Here is a 26,006-nt window from a genome sequence, read left to right as displayed (position 1 = left end):
GGGGAGGGGCAGAGAGGGCAGAGAGAGAGAGGGCAGACTCCGAAGCAGGTTCCAGGCTCTGAGCTGACAGCTCAGAGCCCAACGTGGGGCTTGAACCCACAAACTGCGAAATCATGACCCGAGCCAAAGTTGAACGCCCAACCAACTGAGCTACCGAGGCACCCCAAATTCTTCTTTTTTTTTAATGGTAGACTTAGATGTGAGAATGGGTACAAACAAACTGGAAAAATTTGGAATATAAGATTGCCTTCTTTTCTGCCTACCACCAATGGGGAATTTAGTTTGGAAAAACTTCCTGGAACCGTGGAGTCTTCTTGCATATTCTCATGATGGAGGTTCCCATTAACTTTTGGTAATGAGAAAAATATCATCATCTTTTTTTTTTTTTTTAATGTTTATTTTGAGAGAGAGAGAGCAGGGGAGGGGCAGAGAGAGAGAATCCCAAGCGGGCTCTGCCCTGTCAGCATGGAGCCCGATGTAGGGCTCATCTGGGGCTTGATCTCATGAAGTGTGAGATCATGACCCAAGCCGAAGTCAAAAGCTGAACACTTAACCAACTGAGCCACCCAGGCGCCCAAAATCATCTTCTATCTCTAAAACATGATAGGCTTTTTTATTGTTTTTATACGAAAGGGTAGGCTGTTTTCCTACATGTTCCTGTAGCATTTTGTTTATTCTGTCATGGCATGAATTCTATTTTATAACAGTTACTTGTGTACATGACTGCTTAGTTCCTATTATTCATTTCTTTGGTGCAAGTTGGACGATAACTTGCCCTTTTTTTTCTTAACTAGTCCCTACCTCCTGGGACAGTGCCTTTTACACAGAAGACGGTCAGCACATGTCAGATTTTAATAGTAGCTGATACCTTTATAATTATTTCTACGCTTTACCATTCTTTAATTTCCCGTCTCTTTTGTGCTGCTGTTTAAAAGTGCTTGTTTGCCTTGGCTCAGCATCATTGCATCAAGTTTTGGCCATTCCCTCTTAGCTATTTTTGCTGTTGCTTACTTCCAGAAATAGTTCAAACAAACAAATCTAAGCATTATTATTCTAATTCTAAATTATTGACTATATTGGAAAGTTGATATTTTTATATAAACAAGCTCTTATTCTGTCCCATCTGTTTTCAGACTGTGGTATGTGAACCTTTAGGATCCCTAAGGGCAAGCTACTTTCATGACAGTAAGATATTACTTGCCTTTTTACTGTTGATATTTGCACTGATGGTACTAAAGCCATGGTAGGTAAAACTGCTGGTGCCTTAGCATAAGTCAAGGCCGAGACTCCAAACTGTTCTAATAGTTACTGTATTCTTAAAATTTTTTAAATGTTAGTTTCACTTAATGTTTTGGATAGGGGCACCTGGGTGGCTCAGTTGGTTAAGCATCCTACTTTGGCTCACGGTTCAGGAGTTCGAGCCTGGCATCTGGCTCTGTGCTGACAGCATGAAGCCTGGAGCCCCCTTTGAGTTCTGGGTCTCCCTCTCTCTCTACCCCTCCCCCCTCCAAAGAAATGTTTTTGATAAAGCGGTAAAAACTGTAAATTTTGGTAAATCTCAGCTTAGCAATAGGTGTCTTTTGTTTTTAATGTTTATTTTTGAGAAAGAGTGTGCAAGCGGGAGTGGGGGAGGGGCGGAGAAAGAGGGGGAAGAGGTTCTGAAGCAGGCTAACCATGAGATCAAGACCTGAGCAACTGAGCCTCTCAGGTGCCCCAACGGTGAGTGTCTTTTTAATACTTTGTAAAACAAAATGTGAACCAGCCTTAGCGGCATCTTGAAGTATACAGTAATCCCTTTCTCAAGGGAAAACATTTGAACAGTTGCTTTCAGTTGTGAATTTAACTTCTCATTTTTTCACTGAATACCATATTTACTTAAAAGAATGACAAAATGTAGCTAAGCAGACTTACGTATTTCAGACATTTTCTCAGAGATGAACAGTGACACCAAGGAAAACAACTGGCAGCATATACTGCTGGTGTTAAAATTCCAGTTTTCAAAGGAAAGTTCGGATTTTGGAAAACTAGCATATCCACAACTGTGAGTTTGACAGTCTCCAGATACTTGAAGATCAATGGTGATACTAATGAATTTAATTTTTGATAAAATATGAAATGTGTCAACATTTGGAAGATCTACAATAATCAAGTGAACCAGTATTTTTCAAATCACCAATGCATTGGTGTTACAATGCACAGCACAGTGTTACAAAATAACACATTAAAGTGCAAGATAGACCAGTGGGTTTTAATGTAATAAGATGCAGAAGTTTATTCATATAGTTTCAGATTCCACATTGCAACTGGCCTTTAAAAAACTTCCACTTGTCAAATTTGGGTTTAGTATCAAGGAATATCCACAGTATTGTAAAAAGGCTATGAAAATACCCTTCCTAACTATATAACTGTGAGGCATGATTGTCTTCATAAACCTAAAAAAAAACAGTAACTACAATAGATGAATTGCAGAAGCAGATAGAATCTGTCTTATTTTAAACCAAAGATTTTTACAAATGTAAAACAGTGGCATTCTTAGTAAATTTGGGGAGAGGAGTGGCATGAGGGGATGTAGTTTTCATAATAATATTTGTTATTATGTAAACAGTTTAATAAGTAAAGTTTCTCAGTTTCTGCTTTCCAGTACGGTAGTATCTTAGATGTAACCAGCATAAGCAAGAGTTCTTTCGGGTCCTCAGTTTTTAAGAGTGCAAAAGGGGTTCTGCAGTTTGAGAAATGCTGTTGTATTGTAACTTTCCCTTATCCTCTATATTATCAAAGTACCTCTTCTTTTTTTGTTTTTGTTTTTGTTTTTTTTAGTGTTTTTTTTTTTTTTAATGTTTACTTATTTTGAGAGAGAGAGAGAGAGAAAGAGACAGAACGTGAGCAGGGAAGGGGCAGAGAGAGAAAGAGACACAGAATCTGAAGGAGGCTCCAGGCTTTGAGCCATCAGCACAAAGCCTGACACAGGCTCAAACCCATGCGCAAGATTATGACCTGAACTGAAGTCGGACGCCCAACTGACTGAGCCACCCAGACACCCCTCAAACTACCTCTTCTGTTAGTCACTTACTATTTGGGCTGTGGGCATGCCACTTGGTTCAAAGCAGTGTACATGTTTAATGTATATTTTTATATATAGGTATATGTATATGTATAACATATCCTACACAATGTATGTTGTATACATAGAGTATAGTGTGCATATTTTTATGATATATGTACATAACCACTGAGAGCTCTAAGTGATTGCATATGTGATAGAGAGTAAGCCAAACTTCTTTTATTTTTTTTCTTGTTAAGCATCAGTAAGCATATTAAGCATTAGTTTTGTTTGTTTTTTTAATGTTTATTTATTTTGAGAGAGAGAATGCGTACCATGCTCGAGCAGGGGAGGGGCAGAGAGAGGGGGAGACAGGAGAAAAAGAATCCCAAGTTGCCTCCATGCCAAATGTGGAGCCCGACACAGGGCTTGATCCCACAACTGTGAGATTGTGACCTGAGGCGCAGTCAAGAGTGGGATGCTTAACCAACAGAGCCACCCAGGCACCCCCAAGCATTAGTTTTAAAAATTGATATATCTTCATTGTATATTTTGTATTATAATATATGTAAAATAAGGGGAGAAAACCAAAGATGAATATGTAATCAAGTTCAAGAAACTCTAGTTCTTCTAATACTCATGAATAGATTTGTTTAGCCCTGCCCCCTCAGGCATTTAGGCATTTAAGTAGCTAATTTTGAAAAGATTATTATTCATATTGAATAAAGAGACTGAAAAACAGACATTCCAAATCATTTTGCCTTAGCCTTTTGAAAGACAGCACTGTTTGGGCGCCTGGGTGGCTCAGTCGGTTAAGCGGCCGACTTCGGCTCAGGTCATGATCTCGCGGTCCGTGGGTTCGAGCCCCGCGTCGGGCTCTGTGCTGACAGCTCAGAGCCTGGAGCCTGTTTCAGAGTCTGTGTCTCCCTCTCTCTGACCCTCTCCCGTTCATGCTCTGTCTCTCTCTGTCTCAAAAATAAAATTTAAAAAAGTTAAAAAAAAAATTAAAAAAAAAAAAAGAAAGCACCATTTAATATATTTAGCTTTAGGTCAAATTTTTGATACAGTAGACATCTAGTTTTTAATTTAATGTATGATTTGTGATATATCAGGAACACTTTGTAAAAGCAGAGTCCATAGTATGCTTATACTTATTCTATAGGAGTTGGGCTGTAATCACTGTTAACATAATTATCAGAATTTGTAAGTGTCTTCATGTTTATGGCAGTTAATGTAGCTGTAATTTGTTCCAGTGCAGTTCTTCATCCAGGTTCTTCACTCAACATTTGTAAAATTGTTGTTTTGGAAACAACATAACTCGTTTATCAGTAGTGTTGATAAGACTTCATTGTGCTACGTAAAAGAAATTTGTTTTAGTGCCCTACAGGTGAATAGTAGTCATGTAGGCCTTGGTTAATGTTACTTACAAATATGGCTTATGAGCTTCATTACAATGATTACTACCATTTTGTGACAGGTATTGGGGATGGCCTGAGTATTAAGAGTACAAGGATTTGGACCTTTAGGCTTGGATTTCAGATTTGCTCCTTACCTTTTATGACTTTGGACAAATTGTTTTCTCTATACTTACTTTATCTGTAAAATGGTGATATAGTATGTGCCCTCAAGATTACTGTGATGATTAAAAATGTTTATGCATCACTTGAGGACTTGATACTGACCTAGAAAGTAGTTAATGGCAGTGATTGTTTTTCAAATTGATACCTTTGAGCTAAAAATTCATCTGGTCATTGCTTTGTAAAATCTATTCACTAGACCAAGACATTGACTACTTTAATATGAATTTCTTAAATCTGATCTTTTCCTTCTCAAATATGTAAGGGAGAATCGTGGTTTTGCTGAGAGAAGAGAGAATAATTTTGGAACTCAAATATTAAGGAGGAAAGACCTTGGTAAAATATTTTACTCACCTATTTGGAAGGATGCCAGCTTTTTTTAGCTTGTGACAAGTGCCATAACAAATTACCATACTAGGTGGCTTAACCAACACACATTTATCTTGTTACACATCTGGGGGCTGTAAGCCTAGGATCAAGGTTGTTGGCGGGTTTGGTTTCTTTTGAGGACTTTTGCCATGGCTTGCAAATGGCCACCTTCGCACTGTGTTCCCACATGGCCTTCCCTTCACGTATACATCTTTTGTGTCTGTCTCTTCTTGTAAGATATCAGTCATACTGAATTAGGATGCCCACCCAGACAACCTCATTTTAATTTAATCTCTCTGAAGACCCTATCTCCAAATATGTTACATTCTGAGGTAGTGGGGTTTGCAACTTAAACTTAATAATTTTGGAGGGGCCATAATTCAACCAACATTTGTGTAAGAGGTAATGTTTATTGAAAACAAGCTATATGCCAATGACAAAACTAAATGCTGAATATGTATTTTCTGATTTTATATTCACATTAACTCTGTGATTATTAGCATCTCTGCAGGTGAGGACACTGAGGTTTGGAGTGATTGATTACATAACTTGGCTAAGAGGATTGAAATCCAAGTCTTTTAGGCTGTAGCGTCTGTGGTCATTTAGGCGAAAACTGGATAGTAGGAAATAAAAGCACAGAGAGAAAAAGATGAGACTATAAAGCACAAACCTCTCTTTTGCAGTTTTTACTAGGGCCTTGAAAGTAAATTAACCTGTGAAATGGGAAATCATTTAACATCAGCCCTGGATGACTATTAATTTTTTCTTTAAAAACTCGTAGGGGGACGCATGGGTGGCCCAGTTGGTTGAACGTCTGACTCTTGATTTCAGCTCAGGTCATGACCTCAGGGTTCAGTTCCTGAGAACGACCCCTGCATCGGACTCTGCACTGACAGCGCGGAGCTTACTTGGGGATTCCCTTTCTCCCTTTCTCTCTCGCTCTCGCTCTCTCTGCCCCTCCCTGCTCATGCTCTTTTTCTCTCCCTTTCAAAATAAAATAAGTGAAACATTTAAAAAATAATAAAAATAAAAACTGGTAGGAATTTTTGGCTTTGGAATGGAAACTGTGAACAGAGTTAGAGATTTTTAGCACATGATTATAATTACCAAAAACACATTTATTTTCAAGTTGCTCAAAATGCTTTTCTCCTTTTTTTCTTTACAGAAGATTCTAGTGTTCCAGAAGCTACAGAAAATGAAAGAAAAGCTGGTATATCCTATTTCAAGAATCAAAGGGGAATACAGTATATTGATCTGTCTTCTGATAGTGAAGATGCCGTGTCTCCAAATTGTTCCAGTACAGTTCAAGAGAGAAAGTTCAACAAAGACACAGTGATTATAGTGTAAGCAGCTCAATAGATTGGTTATATTTGTCTATGTAAGAGGATTTTCAAGAAAAAATTGTTTAATTTGAAAATTACCTTGGTGACTTCTCTCTTTTCTTCGTTTTTTTTGCCTTTTCCCTATTGCATCTTTGTTATTTTTCCCTGACTTAGAGCTATAGAGAGGTACCGTGTATGTGTATGGGCATGCACACACAGCATATGCTTCTGGATAACAGTCATTTTCAGTAAAAAGGTTAGTGAGAGGAAGTAACTTTTTTTAGCCCTCCATAGATAGGGAAATTATTTTAACATGTACCTTTGATCATCTATAACTGCTTTATGATCTGTTCTTGAGTCTTGGAGTCAAATCATTTTAACATTTTTGGGCACATTCTGTGGAGTAGCACGGAGCTTATATTATAGTCAGGTAGAAAGACAATAAACAAACAATATAGTATGCCAAATAATAAATATTATGGCCAAAAGGGAAGGAAAATAATGGAGCTCAGGGTCAGGGGCAGGAGTGTGGTTTCTAAAGAACACAGTTGGAAAAAAGCTTTATTGAGAAGATAATGCTTGAGTAAAGACCCGAAGGGGGTAAGAAAGTGTGAACTATCTGGATATGAGGGTGGAAGGAAGGGCGGAGTATTCTGGTCATTGAAAGTAACTTGTTCAGTGACCCTGAAGTGGTATTATGCCCAACGTTTCTAAGGAAACAAATGATAGAGAGTGAAAGACATAATGTCACAAGGTAAGCAGCAGGGTAGAAGAGGGATTTAATGGTATTAAGCCCATAGGCTATTTAGCTTTTATTCTGAATGAGGTAGGAAGCTAATGGAGTGTAGTGATAAGAGGAGTAAAATTATCTCACTCACTTGTTTAAAAAGGTCTTTGAGGCTGTAGGGGAGCAGTGTAGAAGTATGGATACTGTTGTTATAACCCAGGCAAGAAATGATGGACACTTAGCCTGGGCTACTCCTTGTGGGGATGATTAGACGGGATTAGATTCTACATATACTTTGAAGGTAGAGCAGAGAGGTTTTATTGTTGATACTGGGTGGGAAAAGGGAGTCAAACATGACCCTGAGATTGGCCTAAGCAACTGGAAGGACTGTTACTAATAGCTGAGATATGGAAGACAGTTTTGAGTGTGATAGGGGGAGCTCCTTTTGAAGGCAAGAGTGGCAGTTCAGTCTTGCACATGCTGTGATTGAGAAGACTCTTAGACATCTAGGCAGGAGATGTTAAGTAGGCAATTGGATTTGTGACATTTGAGTTCTGGGGGGAGGTCTGGGTAGCATCTAAATTTAGGAATTGTGAGAATATAGATCTGATATTTAAAGTCATATGATAAAATGAAATCACCAGGGGACACTAATATAGCTGGAAAAAAGAAGATCTCTTGGTTGAGGGACTCAGGTCAGGGGAACTTGGGATTTTAGGAACAGAGAAATGGGAAGAAATCTGGAGAGGTCCTAAGAAGGAATAGTTGTTGAGGTAAGAGAAAGGTCAAAAGATTGTGTGATCAGAAGCTAAGTGAAGAAAATGTTGCAAGGAGCAAGAGATCGGGACTGCCTATGGCTGATGAGAAGATGAGAATTTCCTCTTAAAATGAATTTATTGTAAGCTATGATGAGTATGCCTTTCTCCTGAAATTCACTCTGAAATAAAAAATAGTGAAGATAAATAGTGAAGATCTTGCGTGGTTAAATATATTAGATTCACATGTACCTGCTAAGAACAAGGTTATTCTCTTAAATTACAAAAGTAGAATTTCAAATGCAGAAATACCAGTTAACATTGGCACAGTATAGTTATCTAATGTACAGTGCATATTTAAATTTTACCTGTTAATCCCAGGTAAATGTCCTTTATAGTAGCGGTATTACAAAGTCCTGGTTTGTAAATAAAGAATGTGCCCTAGAATGTAAATCACTGTACAGTTCCTTTGCCAGGAGGTTGTATAAGGAAAAATCAGCTGGATTAAGCAATATGCTTAGTAATGTTATTTGTTTTACCTTCTTATATAAATTCCTTATCCTGTCATTGATGGATAACAAAGTGTGAGTTTAAGAACTAGCGGTCAATCCTTGGACCATATTTTAAATAGTACTTTATAGTAATTTTCCCTCAGTGTCATGTTGAATTTTTTTACCTAGTATCATACCTCTTTAGTCTCATTGAATCTGAAACAGTTTCTCAGCCTTTTTGTTTGTTTGTTTCTCATGTTACTGGCCTTTGAAAGTAAGAGGCCATTTTTTTTAAGGATGTTTCTCAATTTCTACTTAACCTGATTTTCTTCATGATTAAATTTAGGTTAAGTGGCAGGAACGCTACATAAATGATTTTGTGGCCTCAGTGTGTCATGTTTCAAGGCACAGTGATAGTGATTTGTCTCTTTATTGGGGAAGTATACTTGGATCACTCAGAACCCTGCCAGGTTTCACCTCTATAGTTACCATTTTCCCCTTTACAGTGATTAATCTATGGGCAGATCCTTTGAGACTAGCTAACGATCTTATTCCTTAGCAGACCTTCACTCAGTAGTTACAGTATTTATTGATGATTCTAACCTGAATCAGTTATTATACTGATGGTTGCAGATTGCTGGTTATTTTAACTAGCATTTCAGATTTTTTACTTTCATTATTTGGTATTCTAATAGAATGTGTGTTTTTCAATCAGGTTTTTAATCAGACTTTTTTTTTAAGTTTATTTATTTATTTTGAGAGGAGAGAGAGGGAGAGAATCCCAAACAGTGCAGAGCCTGATGTGGGGCTTGAAGTCATGAACCATGAGGTCATGACCTGAGCCGAAATCAAGAGTTGGATGTTTAACCGACTGAGCCACCTAGGCTCCCCTTAATGATACCTTTAATTCTACTCTACCATTATAAGCCTCTTCCTTGCCTCCTTCTATATTTCCTTTTTGAGTATGAGAACTCTGCCTTCTTACAATAGCAGTTTATTTCTTAATTGGTTCAATTATCCAGTATACATAAGATAGTTTCAGAATTGCTGTAATCCTACCACTTGACCATTATAAGCCTATTAAGTAGAGTTCAGAATTTGTTTACAAGTTTTATTTTGTCTTTAGATTGAAGGCATATGATCAGAGTACTTGGATGACTTATTTAATGTTTTCTGTGTGTCAAGGCTAAAGAAAAGCCTTCTTTAGAAATTAAGGATAAGTGGAGAGGTAAAGGAAAATCACAAGTACTAATGTTCCAGAACCCATGGGTATGGGGCTAGATTTTCAGAGATGTGTCAACAGTGGATGAGACTACAGAGGAATAGATAACCAATGAAAGATTTTTATTACATTTGACATTTTAGAGGATATTATTGCCCTCATAAGAACAATTTCATTGAAATGATGGGGCAGGTGCATCTGGGTGGCTCAGTCTGTTAGGCGTCCGACTTCAGCTCAGGTCATGATCTCACAGTTTGTGGGTTCAAGCCCTGCGTTGGGCTCTGTGCTGACAGCTCAGAGCCCGGAGCCTGCTTCGGATTCCGTGTCTCCCTCTCTCTCTGCTCCTCCCCCACTCATGCTTGCTTGCTCTCTCGCTCTCTCACTGTCACTCTCAAAAATAAATAAAGCCTAAAAAAAATTTTTTTTTAAATAAAAAAAGAAATGGTGGGGCAGAAGGTAGTAAAACATTGAGATGAGAACTATATAGGAAATGAGCAAGTAGAAAATCAGTTTTATAAAATTTGTGGAGGAAAGGAGAATTTGCTTATTTCTTACGTTTTTTTTTTTTTAATTTATTTTTGAGAGAGAGCGAGAGTGTGCACACATACGAGTCGGGGAGGAGCACAGAGAGAAAGAGAAAGAGACACAGAATTGGAAGCAAGCTCCAGGCTCTGGGCTGTCAGCACAGAGCCCGATGCAGGGCTCGATCCCACAAACCGTGAGATCATGACCTGAGCCGAAGTCGGATGCTTAACTGATAGCCATCCGGGCACCCTGAGAATTTGCTTATTTCAGTGCTGTGTCCACAGTTCTAGAACTCTTGGTACATTGAATTAATTAATTCAGTCTTGAGCCCATTGTAGGCTTGGGAGGAAGAGCTTAGGGAGAGAGAAGAGATTGAGGAAAGAAGACAGTAGATAGTTGAAACAAGGTACTGTAGGAAGTAGAAAGGGCTAGAATCCCTTAGCACTGAGAGGGGACTTTATCTTCAGCAGAAGGGAAGAAGTTGATCTGAGACCAGATAAAAGGACACAAACTCTTGTTTTTGTAGATTTTTTTCCTTTAGTTTTAAATCTTTTAGGCATATGAGAAAATAAAATAATGGACAGTGAACACCCATATACTTACCACCTAGACTTAGCATTTGTTAACATTTTTCCTTGTTTGTTTCATTGTTTCATCTATTATTACTGACCTAGAGTTTTTTTAAATTATGGACATCCCAACATTTCTACCCTTACTAATACTTGGTGATACATCTTCCTCCTCCTGAAAATCCAGTACTGCTATCAATGAAAAATTCTCCAGTATCTTCTAATTCCCAGTTTATATTCATGTATTTTATAGCTGCTTTTTCAAACCAGGATCCAAACAAGGAGAATCCACTGCATTCGAATGTTAAAACTCCTGACTTTTCTTTTGATCTTGAACAGTCCTCTTCCCTCTTTTTAAATGATTTTAACTTAGTGAAGAAGAGGCTTTTCTTAGAGAAAACAGATTTTTCTGATTGTTTCCTCATGATGGTATTGAATTTATTCCTCTCTTGCTTTTATTTCCTATGAACTGGATGTTAAATCCAAGGCATGTTAAGATTCGTAGGCAACATAAATACTACTTCAAAAGGCACGTGAGTTTGTCTCACCAAATAGTGGTGAATCCAATCATTAGGTGAAGGTAATGGCTGGCAGAATAAGAACCTTTGAAAGTGGTTATCCAGGGCAGAAATTGTGAGAAGATTACAACCTGAATTTTCTCACTGAACTAGGTGGCAGAATCAGGAAATGTGACTGTAGTAAGGCAGAATGAGAATTCAAAGTTTAGTACATTCAGAATGAGGGGTGTGGGTGTCATGGAAAGGGAGAGCCATGTAATCACCTTCAAATATTGAAGGACAGGCATTAGTTACAAAGGAAGTGATTTATTTTACCTAGTTACTTTTCTCAGAGCATTTTCTCAGAGCAGGATCAAGATGTCAGCCTAGAAGCTTGTTAAAGTATATATTCCTGGTCCTTGGGGATCTGCCTTTAAATGTTTTGGGGGACTCTCAGGCAAAACTAGTGTCCTGACCAGGACAACTGAACTAATAGGAGTAGGTAACAGTGAAGTTACTAAAACACAGATTCTGGATATGTTTCCAAGTACAGAATTAGCTGCATAGCAAAGTCATGTATTCTCTGACACTAGGAATGTTCTTAACTAAATTCCCACCTTCCTTTCTCTGATCTTTATAACCTTTATCCACTTGATATACTTCTACCTTCAGATCTCCAGAATGGCCATCATGGTAGAAAACCAGCATTTCAAAATGAGATTTTTGTTAGTTTGGGAGATGGATGAGTAAAATTTGGCCCCAAATGTCTTTTGTATAGGGTAAACATATAAATTAAGATGGAATGAGATTAAAGTTAGTTGTTATAAAATAAAACCTCACATGGAATAAATGCTCCTTGTCTGAAGACATGTTTTGTTCTTGGCAGAGATTCTGGTACTGAATGGGACCATTATGATTTTAATACTTAGATTCTGATCACCTAGGTAGGCCATGAAAGTTCTTTTATCTTTGTGTTAGTGTAGGCTTTATAATTTCTCAAGAACAACTTGACAATGCTGGTCTGATAATAGAGTATAGGTGAAAAAAGAATAGGAAAGAGAAAGTGGACATGAAATACATGTTTGTGTATCTTAAAATAAATACCAGGTATCTTATTGTTCTTTTCCATTCCAGCCCAGATAATATGAAGATCTTTAGGAAGTATGCTGACTCTGGGAATGTAGGTTTATATATACGGTATAACCATACTGAAATGGAAAAATTTCTTTTAATCTTTGACAGGGATAGATTGCATTCTGATTGAAAAGAACTGTATTATATATATATATGTATATGATTGTAATAAAATAACAATAATCCATTAAAATATTGTTTTTTTCCTCTGAAAATATTTTTAGTTCTGAGCCATCTGAAGATGAAGAGTCCCAGGGCCTTCCTACCATGGCAGGTAGACATAATGATGATATTTCAGAAATGGAAGACTTTTCGGAATTGGAAGACCTTAAAGATGCTAAACTTCAGACCTTGAAGGAACTTTTCCCACAAAGAAGTGACAGTGACTTACTTAAGGTTATATACCCTTTTATAGTAATTTGTTATTATAGCTATAATAATGTTGTATTTCCCTTGTATCTAGTACTGTATTTAGAGGATAGTCTTTTTTTAAGATATGTTTGAGATAATTTTTATTTTATGTAATAATGGAAGTAAAATGCCAGAGATTTTCTTGTAGGGAGTCTTAACTTTTTAAATAGGTAAGGTTATTCGCCTATAAATGATATAATAAGTTGTGTTTCCCTTAATAGCTAACATAGCTTGTGAAATTTTGTTTTGAGTTTAAATGGTTCTAAAGTAGAGACTTCCCCCATCTCCCACTAGAAACTATCAGAAATGACAGCAGGCTTTTTTTTTTTTGTCATCATAATGACAAAGGGTTGGCTATTGACATTTAGTGCCATGGGGCCAGGAACACTAAACACCCTCTGTATGCAGGATGATCCTACATAACAAAAGAATTATCTCACCAATAGCACCCTTGCTGGGAAACATTGACCCATGTAGAAACAAAATACGTGGCTATATTTGGATTATAATAGGCAGCTCGTTACAAGGGCACATAAAAATTGATCATCAATTAAATTTCAGGTAGAGAATAAATCTCGGAAGATTACTAGTAAATCGTTTATTCCTAGCTCTGTCACTTATTAGTTAAATGACCGTAAGGGGATCATTTAATTGCAAGTTTATATGTTTTTCACCTTTTTATCTGTCATCACCACTGTCTCCAGTCTGAACCTCAGGAGTTTCCATATCTGTATGGGGTAGGCAGGTAACTTTGAGGTGATAGACACCAGCATATTATAGAGTATATGCTCTTTCTCAAACGGGTAGGTACTCTCTAGCACCACCGTGATATGGCTGTGTGATATCAGTGATAGCCCATTTTTTATCAGGTATTCAGATTTTCCAAATAAAGTCAAAATGCTGGATTTTTTTTTTATTGTTGATCCGTTTAATAGCATTCTTGGGATATAGTTTAAGTGTCATAAAGATCACCTATTTAAAGTGTGTCATTTAGTGGTTTTTAGTGTACCTGCAAAGTTGTGGAATTGTCACTGTAATCTAATTTTAGAACATTTATATTTCTAAAAAGAAACTCTGTAGTCCTTAACAATCACTCCCCACTTTCCTCCTCCAGCTCTAGGCAACCACTAATCTCTGTCTTTAGGTTTGCATATTCTTCACATCTTATATAAATGGGATTATATAACATGTGATCTTTTGCCACTGGCATCTTTTATTTAGCATAAGGGTTTGGGATTCATCCATGTTCTATCAGTAAATTTAACTTTTTATGGTAACAAATAAAAACATAAAAATACTGTTCAGGCCAAACAATGTGTCTGAACTGAACGTGGTCCTGAGCCTCCTACTTTAAACTATAAAATAAATTATTACCGTTCTCTGTTAATTTTAACATGAATCTTTTTTTCCCTAAGTCATTTTGATACCCTCTTACTGTTAGATAAATGAAACTTTAGTGGTATCTTGAGTTTGCACCTTGGGGTGTTATTTTCCTCCTGATGTGATTTTTTTTTTTTTTTTTTTTTTTTTTTTTTTTTTTTTTTTTTTTTTGGAATAAGAAGACAATGCATGTAATGAGTAGTGGCTACAGAGGCTACTTACAATGTTGGAAAGAGCTTCTAACAGAATATACGTGATGGAGTATTAAATATTCAAAGGAACAAATCTCAATTTAAAAATATTTCTTAGCCTGATTGCTAATTGTTCATGTAGTTTAAGGGTATTTTTCTTCTGTAAGAATATTTATCTCTAATTTTATAATTACAGAGGGAGAATAGGATTGATACACAGAATTGTATTCATGTTTCATTGCATGAATATTTGAAATTTAGGGAGTTTAGCATATTACTCCAAAGCAGAGCACTCTTGAAGTACTCTGTTTCAGCTGATCCCCATCATTTCAAGAGATTTAACATAACATTTATAAAGTGCTTTGCAGAGGCTTTTACACCCATGTAAGGGAATTCAAGAAGTTGTAAAATATAAATTTAATCCTAAACTTGATATGCATGTGCTTTGGTTATTTTGATAATTGGGGGGGTCGCGCTTATAGGATATTTAAGGATTCAAGATTAAGAAAACCAGTAGAAGAGAGTGCTTTTAATTGATTTTAGACTATGTAATTTAATATAAAAATAGCTTATTAAAAGATGTAAGATTTTTCATTTGTTTTACTTTATCTTTTCCAGTTTTTAAATAAAAGCATTTATTCAATAATTATAAAACAAGTAAGAAAGATCTGAATTACCACACCAAAATGTAAGATTTTTTTAAAACAAGTAACTCATTGGAAATTAGGGAAACTATAGCAAAAGGAAAAAGTAGGATGTTTAATTCCTTATGAAATACAAAGTGTTATAGAAAAGTATAAAAATTATATATTGAGGATATTAATTATATAAATAGTATAGGACTATGTTCTTTAATAAATTCAGGTGATTCAGAAATAGAGGAAAAAATCAAAAAGAACGCTTCATCCCACTCATCTTAAGAAGTATTAGATGTTTTAAAAAGTGACTACAGAATTGTGGGTTATTTTTTCATAAACAAAAAAGGAATAATAACAGATGTCTACAAGTGTCCCTCTTCCTCACTACCTCTTCTCTCCCTCATTCTTTGCCTGGACATATAAGTAGGGAGTTTTTAAGGCTTCAACGTAGAACCTTGCAATTAAAACACAAGAATAACGAAAGCTTGAATATACTGTATGTATTTCACCAACAGTGATAATACATCCAACAACGTTTTAAGAAATGCTTACATTGTACAGACTTTTGTGAAAGACTTCTTAAACTGTTCTTTTTCAAACAATGTTTTCTCGTTCTGTCAGTTGATTGAATCAACAAGCACTATGGATGGAGCAATTGCTGCTGCCTTGCTGATGTTTGGTGATGCAGGTATGCCTGGCTTAGTTTCCACCCATGTGTATTTATTAGCTTTATAGTAATAAATATCTTCACATTTTTAATACTGCTCTACAGTTTACCAGGCACATTCATGAATTCTTACAGGATCCTTACGAGTTACTAATAGCTTCAGTTTTTTTAAATAAAGAAACTGAAGCTTAAGAAGGTTAAGTGACTTACCTGAGGTCATACAGCTATTTGGGAACCACATTTTCTAGGTTGATTTTTTTTTTTTTTTTCCCCTAGGGAGGGGGCAGGTTTTCATTGGTAATTTTGCTTGTTTTCTACAGATCAAATCTCGTAACAGTGAAGTTTTGGAAGGTATATTTTCTTTATTTCTTAAGTGTCCTTTCTAATTGCATTGTGGTTTTATTTACAGGTCTACAAATCTGAGTCAGTAGGAACATAATGTCTTGTGGAAAGTCCTAGCTGGTAATCAGCATTCCTTCATTTAGTAAATATTTATGCTATGTTCCAGGCTTGGGATACAAAAATAAATGCATTTCAAGGAGCTTGCAATATAAAAGCACCTCCAATATTCTTTTGGCAAATACTGTATTTTTTCCCCCTAACTTATATATACCAAACAAGTAAAAATAACCTATAATCCCAATACCAAAAAAGCATTTAAGTAATGAAGGCAAACCCACACTCCCATTGACCACCCTTGAATTTGCTTTGTATCATTTTCAGCTTTTCCTGTTTGTACCCACCACTGTACCACACACACACACACACACACACACACACACACACACACACACACGTGGGTGTGTCCGTTAAACTAGGAAATGTAATAATAGTATCGGTTTGCATTTTAAAAAAATCATTTGATAATTTTTCATGGATAACTCGTCAGAACAATCAGATTTATCCATCTTTTAAATATGGCCCATAACATTCTTCTGTAACTGCCTGTATGATTGGTTTATTAATTATTTCTCTGTTAATTAGCATTTATTTATATTTTTATTATTTTATTATAGTGCTAAAGTAAACAGTCTTATAAGGAAATATTTATGTTATTATTTCTATAGGCTAAATTTCAAACTGGGATGCTGAATCAAAGAATATACACATTTAAAAGTTTAATATGTACTTCCATGTTACTTTCTTGAAGGTTGTGCTAATTTATTTTTTCATTAACATTGTGTGAATAAGTGCCCATTCCCCTAAGTGGATCTTTTTGGCTTTTTAATATTTGTGAAACTTTAACATATATATGCAAAAATAGAAGATGGCATAGTGTGTTCCCACGGGGCTGTCATCCCTCTTCAGCAAGTAGATTTTGTTGGAGTGCATTCCAAAGATGATAGTTGTTTCATCCATATGAAATATTTTAATTCTTTCATTTTCTTCAATGTGAGTAAGGGAATAAATAGTATTGTGTTATGTGGGTGCTACCTGTGCAGAATGTTAAGATTCTTCCTTTTCTTCCACTTACTAGCTGTGTGACCTTGGGCGGTGTTGCCTAACTCTTCTGTGTCTCTGTTTCCTTATGAGCAAAATAGTGTAATAATAGTACCGGTGTCATAGGTTGTTGTGAAGAAATGATAATGTCAATTTCTTACTATAGTGTGGGGCACATAAGTACATAGTAAGTGTTAGCAGTGATTTGTTCCCAGGGGCCATCTGATAGAAAATGGTACATACAGGAGAAGGTTGATATCTCCCTCGTTACCATAGCCCTAGCACTTACTGGAAAAATTCCTGAAAAATGGTAGACTCAATGAACATTTCTTGAGTTGCAAAATGTTTGGAAAATTTTACATATTCTTTCTTGTTCTTATAATACCTCAGTAGTCCGTAATCTTTCCAAATTTGTAGAAACATTTTATTCCATAATAGCATCTAATCTTTTTTTCTCTTGAGCAATTTTTATCATTCAACTTATTTATTAATTTAACAGATATTTGTTGCACACCTACTGCTAGATGCCAGATGCTGTGTTAGGCATTGAGGATACGTATGGAAACAAAATGGACAAAATCTCTGCCTTTATGGAGTATAATCCTCATTAAACGTGAACTTCCTTTGAGTTTTTTTTCTTCTCATTCTTGCACTATACATTGATATTTTCTTTCTTAAAAAATATTTTCAAGAGGAAAGTTATAAGGAAAGAATAAATCAGGGCCTTCTTGGTTTTGAAGTAAACTTCCATGCTTCATCTTAGAATGGAACGGACGGTCGTATCGGCCATCTTCATCTTTAGTCCATTACGCCTCTGAGGTGTATAGAATGGCAGCTTTGCCTCACCAACAGAAGATAGCCCTTCAATTTACGGTATCAACAGGAAACTGTTTTGGCTATATTAGGACAATTTCCCCCAAAAAAGGCCGTTTTAAACACATGTGAGAGATTTTGGACAGTTCTGTGCCTCATGATAAAGGATGTTGGTTTTAGCACAAATTATAATCTTATAGGTAATAACTCCCATATTAAACAGTAAGGGTACCTTTTATGCATTGCTTTCTGAAAGTTTTCGTTTATGAACACTGGGTTACAAAAGTTTTTATCCTATTTTAAAAAGTAAAAATGTGAATTTATTGATGTTGTCCAGAATATATCTACCTGTTTCTTCTTCTCTGTGTTTATATAAAAATAAGCAAAACATTCTTAATGTGATTGTGATCCTATTATATTTGTTGCTTTGTAAGCTTTTCATTAATTAGAGACATCTTTCCATGTTTATTTTTAAAAAGTCTACCTAATCTATAACAGTGGCATTTATGGGTATATTCTAATTTGTTTAATATCTTGGGCATTTAGACAGTTTGGGAAAATTCTTGTGTGTATACTTGAGCACACATTTCCATCAGTTTGTGGAGTAAATTCCTAGAGAAGGAATTGTTGGACTAAAAGATACGCATATCTAGAATTCTGAAGTGTGTTACTTAGATTGGAAAGGCTAGAACAATGCATAATGTTTAAAAGTGCCTTTTTGCCCATGGACTGCTAGGGTCTATTTACTGTTTATTAACAGATACAAAATAATGGTATTTTAAAATTATACTTGTTTTTAATTATTAATAAAATTGAACATCTTTTCATTTTTTTCTGTTAAACTGCCAATATGTGTTCTTTTTTTATGATTTCATGTTTTATTTTTTATTGTTAAATACTGAATTTAGATGAAATTTATTTTCATGTGGGGTATAAGGAATAATTTTAACTGTTTTTTTTTTGTTTTGTTTTGTTTTTTCTGAAATTGATGGTGAGTGCTCCCAATAAAAGATGAGACCTTATGAAACACAATTTGGAAGTGATATTTAGTATAGAATATTAACTTATTTTATTTAGATATATGCAAAAACTTTTTTTATTGAAGTATAGTTAACACACAGTGTTACATTAGTTTCAGGTGTACAACAAAGTGATTCGACAACTATATTCTATACTCACCACAAGCGAGTACATGTCACAGCGCAGGGAATATAGTCAATAATAGTGTTGTATGGTGACAGATGGTAGCTGCACTTGGGGTGAGCATAGCATAACATATAGATAAACATAAAGTGTTTAATTACAGAGAAGATGTAGATAACAGTGTTGTGTACTGTTATGTAACATTTTTGTACTCAAATTTTATATTTGCATTTTCTCCCACATTTATTTGCAAATTTTTTGCCTGTAGCCTTTTTAACTATATGAAAATATTTGGTGTCATAATACTACTAACAAAAAGTAAAGCTGTATAAGCAGATATTTAAGGTTGAAGGATCCTTTATTGACAAAACAAAGCTCTTAACTCTTTCAGGAAAGAAATATATCTAGGTGACCTGGCGTAAATCATCTGGTTTCATTGAAGCTTTTTTTCAGACTTAGAATATGACTAACAGTGCTTACCCTACCCTACCCCAACAAATATAATTGTGATGATCCCTTTTCAAAGTGGATGCTGGGAATTACTTGGTTTTTGCAGACTGCACATTTACTCTATGAAATATAATTAGAAGACAAAAATTTAAGCATTCCCACTTACATGGAAATTATACTTTAAAATGTTGGTAACATTTACTTCTTTTGTTATAACCATATTATAAAATTTTCAGACTTACAACTTAAAAGCTGTCGTGTTTGTATTTAGTTTGAATATTGTGCTTCTACAAGTTTTGTTTCTGACAGCATAATTAGGATACTGGTGTAATTAATACTGCACTTTTGTAAACTGTAACAGATGCCTTCATGTTAGCAGTATGTCTAAGGAATTGGCTCTCTGAAAGTAAAAGTATATAAGAAATAGATAAATGTCTTCAAACTACAAATATGTAATATAGCTTCCTTTTTTTTTTTTTTTAAGATTTTATTTTTAAGTAATCTCTACACCCAACGTGGAGCTTGAACTCACAACCCCGAGATCAAGAGTTACATGTTCTACCAACTGAGCCAGCCAGGCACCCCTGTAATATAGCTTCTTTAAGATCATGTAGTTTGAGTTTTTCTTTCACTTATGACAGAATATGTAAATTTTCTATCACTGTTATAGTCTCTATGTTACACTCTTCGTTTCTAGGTTAAGAGCATTAATCGCTTGAGCTATCCATGTTTCACTTCCTCCTCATTTATTAAATGAGACTATTACCTACTTTGTAAGTTTATTGTGGAAAATAAATGAAACAACAGTTTATAAAAGCCCTTTGCAAAGCCTGGTACATAGTAAACTATTATTGGTATCAGTGATGCTATTCAATAAGCTAGACAGATAGGGCTCAACTTTTTTTCACTGCTAAACACGGAGTCACTGAGGAGAACCCTTTCCTTTCAGTATTGCTCTGTAGAATGACCATTCAGTTTAGCGATGTTTGTTGTTACTAAATAATGTGATGGTTTACAAATAACATGATAAGAGTCTCTGTTTACTTTTCCTTTAATTCAGTTGACATTTATTGAGTATACATGAAATGTAGAAGAAATAACATTGGGCCTGATGTCAAGAGAACGATCTGCACGTGTTCATTATAATAACTTTTTTACCTTTGTTTTACATTAATGATTCTTACAATACTTGTACAAACTTTGATCGTTCATCTCCGTTTTAGAAGGTGGTGGACCCAGGAAAAGAAAATTATCTTCTTCTTCAGAGCCATATGAGGAAGATGAGTTTAATGATGATCAGTCTATAAAAAAGAAAAGACTGGATCACGTAAGTTACCTTTGAATTGAAATATCAAAATCAGCTGTTAGACCCAGAATGTGTTGAATCTGTGGATATCAGATCTAAATGCATCTAAATGAATTAGACTTCTCTCTCACAACCAAATCAAACTGGGTTTGCATTTCATTTAGGACTGTTTTGCTTTCTTTTTAATTTATCCAGTATTAATTGCTTATCTCTGAGTTATAAAATTAATTATTAAAAATATTCTAGGGGTGCCTGGATGGCTCACTGGGTCCAACTTCAGCTTGGGTCATGATCTCGCAATCTGTGAGTTCAAGCCCCGCGTTGGGCTCGGTGCTAACAGCTCGGAGCCTGGAGCCTGTTTCAGATTCTGTGTCTCCCTCCCTCTCTGCCCCTCCCCCACTCATGTTCTGTCTCTTGAAAATGAATAAATGTTAAAAAAATTTTTTTTTCATATTCTAGTGGCATGATAAAGTAACTTTTGGGAGAAATATACTGTTGTGTTTTTTTTTCAAATATTTATTTTGTGAGAGAAAGAGAGTGTGAGCAGGGGAGGGGTGGGGGCAGGGGTGGGGGAGGGGGAGAGAATCCCAAGCAGGCTTTGCTGTTAGTGCAGAGCCTGACATGGTGCTTGAACTCACAAGCCCTGTGATCATGACCTGAGCCAAAACCAAGAGTTGGACTCTTAACCAACTGAGCCACCCAGGCACTCTGAAAATAGACTTTTAATATATGGTTGAACCAGCACCATTTCCTCCTCCCCAGTGTGACAACTAATTATAATTCTTCCAGGTGACCTCTTTGATAACTTAAAACTGCTTATCTAAAAATAATTATGGTTATGCTTTTATTGGGTTACTCTATATTTTTCCATTAACTTTTGCTTTAAGAATAGAACTACTGAGGCCTCCCAGTGAAACCAGACATAGTCCTCCCTGTCTGCATTCAAGACAACACAGTTTCTTTTTGGTAATCAAAATCCGTCACCCCCAACCAGTATAGTAACTTGTTTTATTTTATCTTTTTACCTGTGACTTAATGGTATAAGAAGCCCAAAGTAGCAAAGTAGCAATCTCTACCCTAATTTAATGGGATACTTGTTATGTCCCTCCATGGAAGCATTCTTTTCTTGTGAACTAATACTGATGGGAAGTTAAAAATTCTGTGATTGGGTTTTAGGTATGGGGAGTAGCTATAGTATAAGAGACTAGGCCTACATTTTAGTTTACAAATCTATATATAACAGTTATGGGGGAAACAGCATCAAATTGATTGGTTATTCAGAGCATTTACTTTGCTTGTACATCCTGTTGAACAACACGTCGGTCTTAGGCATTCTCTATAAGTTCACTCTCTGTAAGCGATACCACTGTTCTGTGGTAGGTTTGGAGGCATGTGGTGAAATCACTAGACAAATTCATTGATGCACTTTTCTTAGTGACCTGGTCAGGAACACTGTGGTATCATTAGTGTACTGTGTGAATTAGGTTTATTTTTTTTTTTTTTTATTTAAAAAAAAACAATTTTTTTTTTAATGTTTATTTTTGAAAGAAAGAGAGAGAGCATGAGCGGGGGAGGAACAGAGAGAGAGGGAGACACAGAATCCGAAGTGAGCTCCAGGCTCCGAGCTGTCAGCATAGAGCCTAACTTAGAGCTTGAACTCTTGAACTGCGAGATCATGACCTGAGCCAAAGTCAGACACTTAACCAGCTGAGCTACCCAGGCGCCCTTCAGTTAGGTTTTCGATATATCTATGTATGATATGTTAGTTGCTTATGGGTTCCATAACACAGCAGCACAAACTGGGTGGCTTAACCAACTGAAATGTATTGTCTCACAGTTCTGGAAGCTAGTGTGTCAGAAGGGTTGATTTTCTTCTGAAGGCTTTCCATTTCTTTTTGTTCCTGATGGTACGCTGGAACTTTGGCATTCCTTGGCTTGTAGATCCTTGCCTTCATTGTCACATTGCATGTTCTTTGTTGACATGTCTATCTGTAAATTTCCCCTTTTTTGTAAGGATACCAGTGGGTAGGTTAGGGTTCACCCTAATTTTAACTTCATTATGTCAGTAAAGACCCTATCTCCAAATAAACACATTCTGAGGTGCTAGGGTGTTATTTATCACATGAATTTTGGAGGGACACAGTTCAACCCACAACTGGTATTGCCAGAAGCAGATAGATAGGAAAGGCATCTTAGAGTAGATTTCTGTTACTGTCCTTTCCATGATGAAAGGGTCCAGTGTAATCAACTTGCCTCCAGACAATTGACTGACTCTCCCAAAGAATAGTGCTATTGTCAGAACTCTTTGTTGGCCTGTGCTCTTGGCAGGTTAAATATTTGTTGGTAACAGTAATCAGATAAATCTTGGTGTGGGACCATCTTGTTGATCTGTATACACAGCCTCTATTCCTGTTTCCATGGCCATTTGTTTATAGACCGAGTGATCAAGCATTCAAGTGGCTGTGTTGTTATTGGTGTTCACAAAATAGATCATCTTGTCTTCCTCATTACTCAAAATTTCCTCTATAGTAGATGCACTTTGATGAACATTCCCAAGGAAAACTGTTGCTCTTGCATTCTGTTCTCAGAAAAACTCCTGAGAAGTTCAACGGTGCACCTCTTTCCCAGACTTCTGGTCACCAGTCTTCTATTCTTTTTTTTAAAAATTTTTTTTTTAACGTTTATTTATTTTTGAGACAGAGAGAGACAGAGCATGAACGGGGGAGGGTCACAGAGAGAAGGAGACACAGAATCTGAAACAGGCTCCAGGCTCTGAGCTGTCAGCACAGAGCCCGACGCGGGGCTCGAACCCACGGACCGTGAGATCATGACCTGAGCCGAAGTCGGACGCTTAACCGACTGAGCCACCCAGGCGCCCCACCAGTCTTCTATTCTTATTCTCTTCCTTAGCTCCTGTCCATCATATATCATAGCTCTCTACCCCTGGCCATCTCTTTTTATACAAAGTGGATGGTAAGATGTACTGCCCAAACCTTTCTTAAATGAGGCTAAATCATTTAACCTCATTTGTTTGTTTACTTCACTTTGGGCTTCTTCTAATAGTATGTGAACTCTTTGAAAACCAAGTTCAAGATTTTCCCCTCACTTTATCTGATTGTAAAGAATTCCCCAAATGCCATAAATCCTGTTTGAAGGAGGGGCAGAGTAAAGCAGAAGTAGGTACAGTGGGAGCCTGGGACAGCTGCAGAGGCAGCTTATTTGTTCCTCCTGAGCCTGCTCAAGTTCAGTTTCAAATCTCCCATTTTCACTTAATGATGGGTTGCTGCTCTTCATACTCAGTTTTAAGGTTGGTGGGTGAGATAACCAGATCACATAACAACTCAAGTCTCATGGTCACTTGATGTGCCATGATCAACCATTCTGTTCCTATCAGGACTCCCTTTCAAGCCAACGGTTTTTTCACAAAAAGACATCAGTCCCTTCTGCTTTTATTAAATCTTTTTTTTTTTTTTTTTTAATATTTATTTATTTATTTGAGAGAGAGACAGGCAGACAGACAGCATGAGCAGGGGAGGGACAGAGACAAAGGGAGACACAGAATCCAAAACAAGCTTCAGGCTCTGAGGTGTCAGCACAGAGCCAGACACAGGGCTTGAACTCACAAACCATGACATCATGACCTGAGCTGAAGTCGGACGCTTAACTGAGACACCCACGTGCCCCAAGTCCCTTCTGCTTTTAAAATGTGAATTTGTTCCAGTGCAGTAAATACGTTAAACAGCAATTTTAGTATAACCTAAATTTTATGTTATTTATGTGCAGTGTTGTTCGTGAGAAGTACTAGGTGAACACAGAACACTGCACCCAGCTGCACTGAGCCACATAGATTACATAAAATGCACACACCCCAGACATGTACTGGCTGCCTCATTTCACCATGCTTATTTTCCCACAAGGCTGTGTTTTGCTATTCTTTCACATTGGTGAACTTTTCTATTGGAAAAACACCCATTCAACATCCCAAACATATTAAGCAATTTCATTAAAAAATATCAGGTAGTACATATAAGAAGGTTTAAGTATTGAGGAAAAGCTTGAAATAAATGTTTGGGAAGGAATGAGAACATGTGCTATATCCTGAGCCACAGGCATAAAGGAATGCACATTGTGGAGCATCAGAGACAGTGCCCCAAAGTAATATGGCTGGACTGTCATCATATATTGGGAAGTCATAAAGAAAGGCGTAAAGAAATAGAAGAAAAGGAAAGATTGTTGAGCATCTGAATTAAAGACAAAAGTGAAAAAAGTCAGGAACAACCTTTTCCGTATAGATCTTTTTTTTAAGAAAATAAGTGTGTACTGTGGAAGTAGCTTCTTTTGGTGCCCGTAGTGGTTGCTTTAGTAGCTGCAAATAGTGCTACAAATTCCTAAGCCATCGGGTGTCACACAAAGCCATGAGTGCAGATGGGAAAGCTGCAAAAGAATTTTTGAGCTGTGATACAGAAGTAAACCGAAGAAAGCAACTATACATTGAATTAAACTCAAATTTCATGAAACAGATATTTGTTATGAATGCATGCCTCACAGATCCCAAATCTGAAAAACGGAAAACAGGAATTAAGGTTTTGAAACAGCATTACTGTGATATTCACTACTAGTGCCAGGTAGAGACTCGGAGCTGAAACCAGCAGTAGTTTATCACTGACCAAACGACGCTATGCCTTTTAAAAGAAGTAAGTCAGCCTTAGAGTTCACTACTGGTACAGGAAAAATGGGTGGAGTGCCCAAATCTGCAGTGATACTTTTACTTAATTCTCTGTTGTAAGAGGACTTTTGCAAAAACAAAAACGAAAAGACTTAAAACCCCTTCTAATGCATCAAGCCTCTCTCTCTACAAAAACTGAACTCAGCCCCGTTTTTTTCCTTCTTTTTCCTCAAAAAACCACCTGAGATAGCCTTGTGATAAATTTATGATTACAGCATTTATGGCTTATTGTTTAAAGTGAGTATTTACACTAATTGCTGTTATTGAAAGTGAGAATGCAGATGTGGTTATAGAATTTTGGAATAGATTTAACATCAGAATTTCATTAGTACCATTGTGAAAACCTGGAGTGAATAGAGCATTTGTATTATGTGTGGTGGAAAACTCTCCTTACCTTGATTTGCAATTTTGAAAGATTTGATTCTTACAGAGAAATTTTGAAAACTCAGAAAAAGGTGTGTTGATTGAGGAAAGAAGGTTGGATTTGAGAAAGTAAAAAGTGGAGATGTTGAAGAGATAGGGTCCCGCTGATGATCTAGCCACAGAACTCTTGTAGTAATTTGCTCCTGATAGCCATGTGGATACAGAAGGTAATCATGATAATGATGGTGAG

The 26,006-nt window shown here is 36.4% G+C and overlaps 1 protein-coding gene across 5 annotated transcripts in view; it reads left to right on the top strand.

Moving 5' to 3' along the window:
• The window catches only part of SMARCAD1 (SWI/SNF-related, matrix-associated actin-dependent regulator of chromatin, subfamily a, containing DEAD/H box 1), a 78,104-nt gene that overhangs the window by 11,316 nt on the left and 40,782 nt on the right, over positions 1 to 26,006 (top strand). For 4 of the 5 annotated variants that reach the window (XM_007074675.3, XM_042984175.1, XM_042984174.1 and 1 more), the window contains exons 3-6: positions 6,152 to 6,329; positions 12,453 to 12,624; positions 15,470 to 15,536; positions 20,585 to 20,688. In XM_007074675.3, coding sequence (XP_007074737.1) covers positions 6,152 to 6,329; positions 12,453 to 12,624; positions 15,470 to 15,536; positions 20,585 to 20,688 — 521 coding nt within the window. The remainder of the gene's footprint in view (positions 1 to 6,151; positions 6,330 to 12,452; positions 12,625 to 15,469; positions 15,537 to 20,584; positions 20,689 to 26,006) is intronic. The other variant, XM_042984177.1, reaches the window with a different exon arrangement.

The sequence above is a fragment of the Panthera tigris genome, chromosome B1 (assembly GCF_018350195.1).
Source record: "Panthera tigris isolate Pti1 chromosome B1, P.tigris_Pti1_mat1.1, whole genome shotgun sequence".
In the NCBI taxonomy this organism is placed as follows: Eukaryota; Metazoa; Chordata; class Mammalia; order Carnivora; family Felidae; genus Panthera; species Panthera tigris.
The sequence above is the reverse complement of the archived record's forward strand: the minus strand, read 5'-3'. Positions and strand labels throughout refer to the sequence as shown.